We start from the raw sequence: 10,360 nt of genomic DNA on the forward strand, positions 1-10,360 counted from the left end.
ATAAACCATGGCATGTGAAAACAATTTATTGCATCTTGTTTCTTAGCTGGAAAGATCTCATTGAACATTAAGACTTCTTCTTATTATAGAAATCTTTAGTCTGGAGGAATAAATGAGCGATATTAAACGAGTAGGTGTGCGATGCGGCTCTACACGGCTACGAGTGTGATGTGCATTTATACAGTTCGACACACAAGTGTGTAAATAAGAAACAACAACAGAGTATCTTTAAAACACTCTTTTGTGCAGAAATACTTCCTTCCGCCACGGATCAAAATCTTAAATTTAACAGTTGAGCTCAAGCCTCTGTTACTAATTCATAAATGCCACATCAGGACTAGTAATGAAGGAACGTTGAGTCACTTTATTTACCACACCTCAAAACATTGTTCAGATGATTTCAAGATGTTTATCAAGTTTTTGTCATTAAAACGCTCTTGGACTAATTTCATCCGCATAATCCCATGCTCCGTTACTAATGCCAAAACGCCATTCTAGAGTTACTGCTCATGCTCACTTGAAAACCTCAAACACAACGTCACCGGAGGATTGAGCCACTGATAGCAGACTAATGCTGGACACACACCGACTGCAGCAGATTTTACACACCGACTGTGAACACAGACTGAACTGGGCATAATCAGTCAGAAGTATTAAATTACATTCATAACTGGCTGAATATAATACGAATATGAATATTCGTTTGAATTAATTTGTTTTTACAATTATTGACGGTAGACTAGCCTAATAAATGAAACACAAAGCCCTTTTAAGAAGTAGGCCTATCAATAATTATTTATTTGATATATTATCTGCAATAATTATGAAAACCTGTGCAGCTGGACGATCAATTTATTTATATATTCAGTTTAATTTTCTATTGATTAAAGATAGCACTGTATACTTTATTTATTAAATTAAACGGTATGTTTCCATTGATTGTGAAGTTGGACATCAGATATTACAGATCAAGCGCATGGGGCCGCATGTTTTTTCTTGTTATGAACTGAATCCTATTTTCTGATATTACAGTCAACTACGCGCAGTGATATGGAGCTGTAATGCGGTCAAACCTGCCGGAACTACTTTAGCCGAAAATAATTGCACATCTTAGAGCGTCCGTCAACTAATCAGATTCAAGCATTCAACGGCCCTGTAGTGTAACACTTTTTATTTTACTTTTCGTGAATGAACAAAAGAGGAAAGAAACAAACACACAATCTCTCATATGTACATATACATCCGCATACACATTTACACAACACACACATAAGAGATAATGAGACAAAACAACATTTAAATGATTGAGTTTAGCAGGGAATATTATATCAGCTTCAAGATCACACTTACTCAACCATAATCTGAACATGTTATTAATGTAATAAAGAGAAAGTAAGAGACTCTATAACATCTCAGTGTTTATGATTTATCATGCAGCTCAAAGCATTATGGGTAGAATCTCTCTACAGTGTATTCTGATTCATCAACACAGTTTCACTGATCCACCAAAAACCCAAAACCCAGGATAGAGCGGCTGAGTGAATGTGGTCTGGACTGTGTGTATGAGGATCAGTGTGTCAGAGACGCTGTAGAAGGACAGAGTTCCTGCACTGTGATCCACATACACTCCTACTCTGTGATCCACACACACTCCTACTCTGTTATCCACACACACTCCTGTTCTGCTGCTGATGGGCTTTACAGGGAGTTCAGTCAGTATGTTATTGTGTCTGAATGAGTATCTGGAGGGAGAGCAGATCAAACTCCAGGACTGATCATTATATCCAAACTCACACTCATTACCCGATCCCTTCCTGCTGATGCTCTTATATGACACTGATATACACACAACTTCACCACTCCACTCAATCTCCCAGTAACAGCGTCCACACACACTCTCTCTACACAACACCTGCCGCACATCATCAAATCTGTCTGGATGACCAGGATACGACTGAAGCTGTTGGAAAAAAGAAGTGCCAGTAATCACTCTGTTCCTCTCAGACAGACGGAGGCGTTTATTCACTGTGTTCAGATCCAGATTGAGCCGACGGGAATCTGATGGAGATAAAACACATCAGAATCAGGAATTATGAATCTGTCTGATCTTTAAATGAAGATGATGTCTTCGTGTTCAATATCAGCAGTGTCTCAGTACAGTATACATGTACTGTATGTGTGTGTATATATATATATATATATATATATATATATATATATATATATTAGGGCTGTGCAAAAGTTAATTGCGATTAATCGCATCCAAAATAAAAGTCTGTGTTTACATAATATATTTGTGTGTGCTGTATATAATTATTTTGTATATATAAATACCTATGCATGCATGTATATATTTAAGAATTATTTGCACTTAAATTCTGTATATATTTATAAATGCATAATCTATATTATATAAATATAAATATTTTATATATGAATAACACATTTTCTTAAATATATACATGCATGTGCGTGTATTTATATATACAAAATAATTATATACAGCACCAGTGTTGGTCAAGTTACTTGGAAATAGTAATTAGTTACTGATTACTTCTCCAAGAAAGTAATCCAATTACTTTACTGATTACTTATTTTCAAAAGTAATTAGTTACTTTACTAGTTACTTTACTAAGTTACTTTTCAAAAACATAATGCACGACCTGAATACGCTAAATCATAGACCTTTCAGCCTAATTCTATTCTTTCTGCATATTCCATCATCTAAAATGTAATCAAATTAAACATTCTCTTTTTTAAACTTGTTTTATTTGTTTCAATATTTTAACTTTATGCACATTGCATCAAGCAAAAATTTAAATAAATGCAACAGTCTCAGACTAGAAGAAAACTGTTGTTTAGATATTTTCTGCACATTCCACCATTTGAATGAAAAAGACAGCCCGTCTTCTGTTAATATACATTTCTACATATTCCAGCATATAAAATAAATATATTTTGTAAAATCCTTCATTTGAATAGATGTAAAAATAAAATAAAATCATGAAAGTTGCTCCTGACTATATTACAGTGTATTAACACTTACATCTTTTAACAGTAAATTGCAGAGAGGAGTAAAAATTAGTTGATCAAAACAGAAAATGCTGTTGCATGCCGTATTTTGGCTTCAAGTTTTGTTTTTTTGTTTTTTCTTTCGGAGTTAAACAGTCAGCATGTAGCCGCAGCGGTCATGTCAGACGGGGGAGTTTCACATTCCTGTACCGGCTTGCTGCTTTACGTGTGAGGCTGTTTCGTGACATGCTTGCTCAGATTTGAGGTAGAATTTTGACATTCTCCAACGGGGGTCCAGTTTCTAGATCAGGATGCTGTCTGCATAGTACGCAAGTCTCTTGCTCTCCTTGTCTTGCGCGCGATACGAAGTTTGGACTCGCATGCGCGCTCGCTCTAGATTCCGGGAGATTTTAACTAATTTGCGGTATAACTAGTCAATCACAAATGTGGCTCAACGGTTAGATTTATAGATAAACTCATCTTTCAGGCATGTGACCGACGGGATTGACACTTTAGCGCGAGAAATCGGGGGTGTGTCGTGTGAGCGTGTGTGAGAGTTGGCAGCACGGCTGCTCTCTCCCGCGCTCTAGTCGTCTCTCACTGATGTCGCGGCGCTCATACATCATTTTTATTCCCGCACGACTCATGTCACGAGACGGTCTGACTAAACAAAATCACGGTCAACTAACACAGTAACGCAGGCTGTTTACGGGGAAGTAACGGTAATCTAATTACTGTTTTTTCAATTGTAATCCCTTACTTTACTCGTTACTAGAAAAAAGTAATTGGATTACAGTAACGCGTTACTTCTAACGCGTTACTGCCCATCAGTGTACAGCACACACAAATATATTATGTAAACACAGACTTTTATTTTGGTTGCGATTAATCGCAATTAATTTTTGCACAGCCCTAATATAGCTATATATATATATATTACTTGGCCAGGGAAATGATAAATTCAAACAAATTACTGATTTATAGTGAATCAAGTTAAAAATACTTATGAATTATTATTATTTTATTAATTATTATGAATACTTGTGAATTATTACCTCATTTTTTTAGGTGAATCAACGTTATATATATTTCAGTGTATCTGAACTCTTTATGTTCAATATATCATCAGTGTCTCAGTTTAGCAGATATCGTGTGCAAATCATCATTTCCATGATCAACTATAAAACTCTTCTGTCATGTTTTCTTCCACTTCTCCAGGAAGAACATGAACACACTCAGAGAGTTTTCTGCTGGTTTTCTTAGTGACTTACATTGTAGGAAGTCGTTCCTGGTCCTGGGAACAATGTTGGAGAGAGTGACTGTGGAAATAACAGACATGAAGAGTGTGATTATCATGTCTAGAGAAAATGATCCCTAAGACATTTCTAATATGATCTTCACTGGCATGATCTGAGATGATGGAGGATCATTTCTGAGAGCAGGATCTCCAGGACTTTACCTCTGTCAGAGATCTTCTTCTCTTTGCAGAAATCCTCCAGTCTGTCTCTCAGCTGACGGACAGATTCTCTCACGCCATCAAAAGAGGAGAGAGAACTGAAGGGATTGTCATTGACGTCTGTAGATTCAGGAGGAGCTGAGAGAGACTGGAAACTCTACAGAAAACACAAATCAAAGCTCATCACCTCCACACTTCATCAATAACCGGCTCTACTGTCAGATGTGTGCGGCTCTTGATGATCTGCAGTAACTCTCCTCAATCCATCAGCTTCATTCTTCTCATATTCATTATGTCACATTAGAGATGAAGATTCAACATGTTAAAGGCAAACAATTATGAAAATATTGTCAATTCTATTAATTTTGAAGATCATCTGATGCAACTTTGATGAATATTACTCAAACTATCATCAAGTTCACTGATTTCCCCATTATATGTGATATCAGAAAAAAGTTGAGATGTGAGTGAAGATGATCAGATGAGAGTCTGACTGATGATTATATCATAACCGAACACACAGATCAACACTTCAGTCAGAGGCTCATTCTGCTCTCATCAAATGTTTCTCTGAGTCTCTTGCTCTTGTCCACTATGATCCTGTTCTTCTGGATCTGTGTTACCTGCAGGAACCGTATGTGATCCTGTGTGTGTGAAAGCTGCTCCAGCTCAGCCTCTCTCCTCCTCAGATCATTGATCTCCTGCTCCAGTCGCTCCAGTCGTTCTTCAGCTCGACTCACTGCAGTCTTTTCCTGATCTCTGATCCGCTGTGTCGCCTCAGAGCGGCTTCTCTCAATGGAGCGGATGAGCTCAGTGAAGATCCTCTCGCTGTCCTCCACTGCTGTGTGTGCAGAGCGCTGTTAGGACACACATCACAATCACACAGTGAGCTTCAGTGAGTCCTGACTGAGACTTCTCAAACTTCTCTTCTTCTCCAGACTCACCTTATGAGACTCTACAGCCTCTCTCAGCTGCTGAAGATCTTTCTCTCTCTGCTGGATCCTCTGCTGGAACGACCTCTGCGTCTCCTTCAGCTGCTTCTGCAGCACAAACCAATAACAGAGATGCACTTTACACTCTCACTATATCATCATGAGAAGAGTTGAATCCAGTGACAGGAGAATTAATAACCAATGGCTGGAAGTTCAAACTCCTGAAGGGATGATGGATCAGTTTTACCACCATTGAACATGAATTTACATGAAGCAGAAGTTCTGTTTCACACTGCAAGCATAAGCATCATAAAAGTCAAACTGACACACAGATGTAAAGCTTCACAATGACAGAGTTTCTGCTGAATAACAGACTTGCGGATCTATTTCACGAGTTCACACTTACATACAATTAAAGGGAATAAAGTATAATGCGTATTTGGCGTGCTGTCCGGGGGGAGGGCTCCGAGCTCGGAATTCGGCCCGAACCCAGAGTACTCCCCCCCGTATGTAAAGTGGTTTAGGACTAGAAGAGTGGAGAAGGGGTGGAGGAGGGATGCTGCTAAACTGTCAGAGAAATGAGGTGAGATTACTGAGTCTATATATACGTGCTTCAATCATGATTGCTGAGTGCTCTCAACCCGTGTTAATTATCTGAACGTGCTTCTCCCGAACTTTGTTAATAAAACATCATATAGTTCAACTGGACTGAGTCAGATTTACTGAACAGAAACTCTTTGAGTCTGTCACTGCATTTAACTTGTTATTCTGGACAGAGATATATTTTGAATTATTTTATGTTGATTAATTAAAGCCAGTTTTACAAAAGTTTGTGTTGATCAATATTTGAGGTGTATTTTCACCATATTTTCTGTTAAATTAAATGTGAAGCACAAATCCGCTCAGCGGTGAAAGTCGACTTACAGCTGCTCTTCACTTCTGTGACGTCTGCAGTGTGAATGATGTTTCCTGATCATATGGTGCCAATATAAACAGTGTCAACATTATTTCATCAGTGTCTAGTTTCATACCTGTTTCTCTGTCCTCTGCGCTGCAGCTGATACAGTGTCGTGGTTTTTATGTTCGTCCATCGAACACAGCACACATATACACTTCTGGTCAGTGCAGCAGAAAACCTCGAGGAGTTTATCATGTGTTTGGCAGATCATCTCCTGCAGTCCAGTGGCGTCGGTCAGATTGTGTCTCTTTCCTTTAAACCAACTCTCATGTTGTTCAAGGTGACTTTGACAGTAAGACTCCAGACACACCAGACAGGACTTGACGGCTTTGTGTTTTCTTCCAGTACAGACGTCACACTGCACATCTCCAGCTCCAGCGTAACAGTCAGCAGGAAGTGTAGTCTTCTTCAGTTTCTCCACCAGTTCAGCCAGCATGGTGTTTTTAGCTAAAGCAGGTCTTGAACTGAAGGTCTGTCTGCACTGAGGGCAGCTGTAGACTCTCTTCTCGTCCTCCTGATCCCAGCAGTCTGTAATACAGATCTTACAGTAACTGTGTCCACAGGAAGTGGTCACTGGATCCTTCAGGAGATCCAGACACACTGGACACAGGAACTCATTCTGATCCACTGAAATTCTGGCTTCTGCCATTTTACTGAATGAGACACACAAACACACAACAGCTCGACTGCACTTCAGTTTCTCTTTCCCTGAACTCATGTGATTCCTGCTTCCTGGTTCTGTGTTTCAGTGACGTGTGCAACGCAGGTTTATCTACAAGTCTGTAAATCAGCACTCATCACATCATCACTCCTGCTCCTGGACAACCTTATGCCTGTGAAGTTCAGTTTCAACCATAGTCCCACCCACCTGGATGTTATTTTAAATAATCATAAATTTAAATATCATTCTCAGAAAATCTGGCTTCTGCCATTTTACTACATGAATACTGAGACACAAACACACAGCAGTGACGTTCATAATGGGGTTCGCAAATGGTTCTGACAGAAGGATTTGAGATGGCCCAGCCTTATCTCAGCCTTCACCTGCCAGATCCAGTGCTTTATCTCAGGAAGAAGCACCGGCTGCAGTTTTTTCTAATCGGGGATCTGGATCTGGATCTGGGGATCTGGATGTTGTAGGCATTGATGCAGGGGATATTAAGGATTCGCCACCTCATACCCCTGCCTATGAGAGGTTTATGGAGGTTGTGACTTGTACTGTAGCTAAATTAAATATCGATTGGCCAGCCAAAAAACAGGAAGTACAAAAAAAAGCCTGCTGGATAAACGTTTCTTACCATCTCCTCATCGGAGACTTCCTTTTTTTTGCAATCTCCACACTGAGCTGTCAAAATCATGAAGAAACGGGTCTCATATCTTGTTTTCAGCCCTCAAACGTCAAACTATAGTAATATCACAGGGCTGAAACAACATGTTTATTGTGAAACCTTAGGCCAGAGGTCTCAAACTCAACTTAACTGGCCGCTGGAGGTAGAGTCTGGGTCAGGCTGGCCGCATCAAGTATTCCACAAAAAAAGTATTCAAGTATTCCAAAAAAGGAGAACAACTGATCCAATCTGCTCAATCTTTGTTATTAAAGTTTCCTCTGAACTGTTCCTCTGAAGTTGAGCATTCCTTTCTGTACATGATTGGTTCTTCATGAGCTGTCCTTCTGACAGTTGAAGTTCATTTTACATACTTTCTTTGTCTTTTCAGGGTTAAAAAACTTAAGTTCATAATGCTTACACTCAAACAGATCGTGTCAGAGATTCAGTCCAAGGACTGGTTTGTCACAAAAAGGCTTTCACACTTGCTTATGAAGCGTCTGGTCAGTCTTCACCTATGGCTGTCCAGGCCCAATCTACCAGGAGTAGGGCTGCTTCAAAAGCTTTATTTTCGGGTGTCTCCCTTCATGACATTTGTGACGTGGCAGGCTGGTCCTCACCGCACACATTTGTGAGGTTTTATAACAAGGCTCCACTCCAGAGTCTAGGGTGCTTGTTTCTTAGTGTGCGTAATGATTTAACACAGACAGGCATTGGTTATTATGGCATGGTGGGTATAGTGTTCCCACAGCATCTCGACGCAGCTCGAGTTCTCTTGAAAGGGAACGTTTTCAGGTATGTAATCTGTGTTCCCTGGAGAGGGAATGAGATGCTGCATCGCTCTGCCATCCTCCCTGCATGCCTGTGATCGACTTGCTTTAGCCTATCAGAAGCTATTGTGGTCTGATTCTACGTATGCTCTACAGTTTTCTGGTCTGTGTCGTCACCTGCCAATGATGTCTTGTCACACTATTGGACTGATTTCACACGTGCTTTATGACGCTATCACGCAGGGGCATTCCCACAGCGTCTCAACACAGCGTCTCGATCCCTCTTCAGGGAACCAGGGTTACATACGTGTAAAGCCCAGCCTGATCGACCCAATGGCGGCATTTGATCAGCGGGTGAAGGTCTCTTTGGTTACTGTCTTTCCACATGACAAAGTAATTAGATTAAATGAATTACATTTTCTCAGTATTATCTCGTTATTTCACCTGACTCCATAAATGAAAAGGTTTTAATGATATCTGGGCATCATTAAATGTGAGCGAATGTTTGACTATTCTTATTAACCCTTTACTGAAAATAATATCAACGCTAGTTATAATAAAATCAAATGTATACAATTTATTATGTCAGGTAAACGCATCATGTCAATTTCATAATCAATTCAAAGATAATCAATACAATAACATCAAATGAGTAAAAGATGTAGGTTAGACCCAACATTTAGAAATACATGATGTGGAGTGCCGGCATCCACTCTGCATCACAGGCAAATTTTGAGTTACAAAACGCGTTGATTCGCTTGTAGCATTTCTTTGCTGAATTTCAGGTGATCACAGCGTGTGTGTGTGTGAGAGAGAGAGAGAGAGAGAGTTGGGTTGAGGGAAAGAGATGTAGATTAGAATGATTCTGAGGTGAGAATGGTGCACCAGAAAGAGTTCAGTTAAAAAATGTTTTAAAAAAATATTAAACATTTTTTAAATACCTTTGTTCTCTCAGAGAGTAGCTCTTTCTTCCAGGTCTTCCAGTTTTTCCAGTCTTACATACGTAACCTGAGACGTTTTGTCAACTTATTCAGATTTACAATGTAGTTGATTGAGGTGTGTTCAGTTCCAGTTTGAACTAAACTCTGTTGAACTAAACTGAACTGGTACTTGCAGAAGCGTCAATGTGCTGTATTGATTTATTCCTTGTCACTGTCAGACTTGCTTACTTGGCGACACTATATATTTAGTAATATTATTGATTTGACTGCACTTATACTATTGGATCAGAAGTAAACTTGAGCTGATCTGAACTGCTGAATGATGACCAATGTTTTCTCATGAACTGTTTTATAGATGAATTGAACTAATTTCATAATTGAATGAACGAACATTGAATGAACATTGAACTGATTTCAGATAAACAAGACACTATTTTCTTTTTGGTGCTGCTTAACAACAGAATGCATCTCTGAATCATTATTCTATTGTTTTATCACTTTAAAGCTGCATTGAAACAATTTGTATTGTATAAAGTGTTACATAAATACAGATCAATTGACTTGATTGGCCCTTGAACTTCTGTTTTCCACATTTGTATATATATATATATGATGAAAGGTTCATTTGAAGTTCATGTTCACCATTATGCTGATTAGTGTGTCCTTCAGTTGAGCTTTTGACCCTTGACTTTTGTGCATGAGTTATTCTGGCTAAGAAAAGGTTCACGTTGGCTACTGATAATATAATATAATAAAAAAAACTTTAAAAAATCATGGACTGCGTAGATGTAACTAAAGTGGGGTCATAGCACTTGCATATTGTTGCTACTGTTAGTTTAACTGCTTCTATTGTTCTCATTTGTAAGTCGCTTTGGATAAAAGCTTCTGCTAAATGAATAAATGTAATATGTGGTCTGAATCACTGATCTCATCTAGTGTCTATGTCTAATCTCTGATTGTAAAGAT

General features: G+C 38.9%; 1 protein-coding gene across 1 annotated transcript; it reads right to left on the reverse strand.

Moving 5' to 3' along the window:
- Window positions 1-1,156: 1,156 nt before the first annotated feature.
- On the reverse strand, window positions 1,157-7,064 carry LOC148978169 (E3 ubiquitin/ISG15 ligase TRIM25-like). Its single transcript, XM_089133583.1, has 6 exons — window positions 6,432-7,064; window positions 5,413-5,508; window positions 5,092-5,325; window positions 4,472-4,625; window positions 4,284-4,331; window positions 1,157-2,058 (listed from the first exon to the last, which is right to left on the reverse strand). The coding sequence occupies exons 1-6, from the start codon at window positions 7,005-7,007 to the stop codon at window positions 1,484-1,486; spliced, it is 1,683 nt and encodes a 560-aa protein (XP_088989709.1). The 5' UTR covers window positions 7,008-7,064; the 3' UTR covers window positions 1,157-1,483.
- Window positions 7,065-10,360: the final 3,296 nt, after the last annotated feature.

The sequence above is a fragment of the Pimephales promelas genome, chromosome 7 (assembly GCF_988280905.1).
Source record: "Pimephales promelas chromosome 7, fPimPro1.hap1.1, whole genome shotgun sequence".
Classification (NCBI taxonomy): Eukaryota; Metazoa; Chordata; class Actinopteri; order Cypriniformes; family Leuciscidae; genus Pimephales; species Pimephales promelas.

Bases quoted from the DNA above. Each gene is read 5' to 3' on its own strand.
- LOC148978169 (XM_089133583.1), bottom strand. From the start codon at position 7,007: ATGGCAGAAGCCAGAATTTCAGTGGATCAGAATGAGTTCCTGTGTCCA. The intron at 5,326-5,412 runs GTGAGTCTGGAG...GTGTCCTAACAG, and splicing joins AGGCTGTAGAGTCTCATAAG to CGCTCTGCACACACAGCAGT. The intron at 4,332-4,471 runs GTAAAGTCCTGG...TTATTTCCACAG, and splicing joins GAAGAAGATCTCTGACAGAG to TCACTCTCTCCAACATTGTT.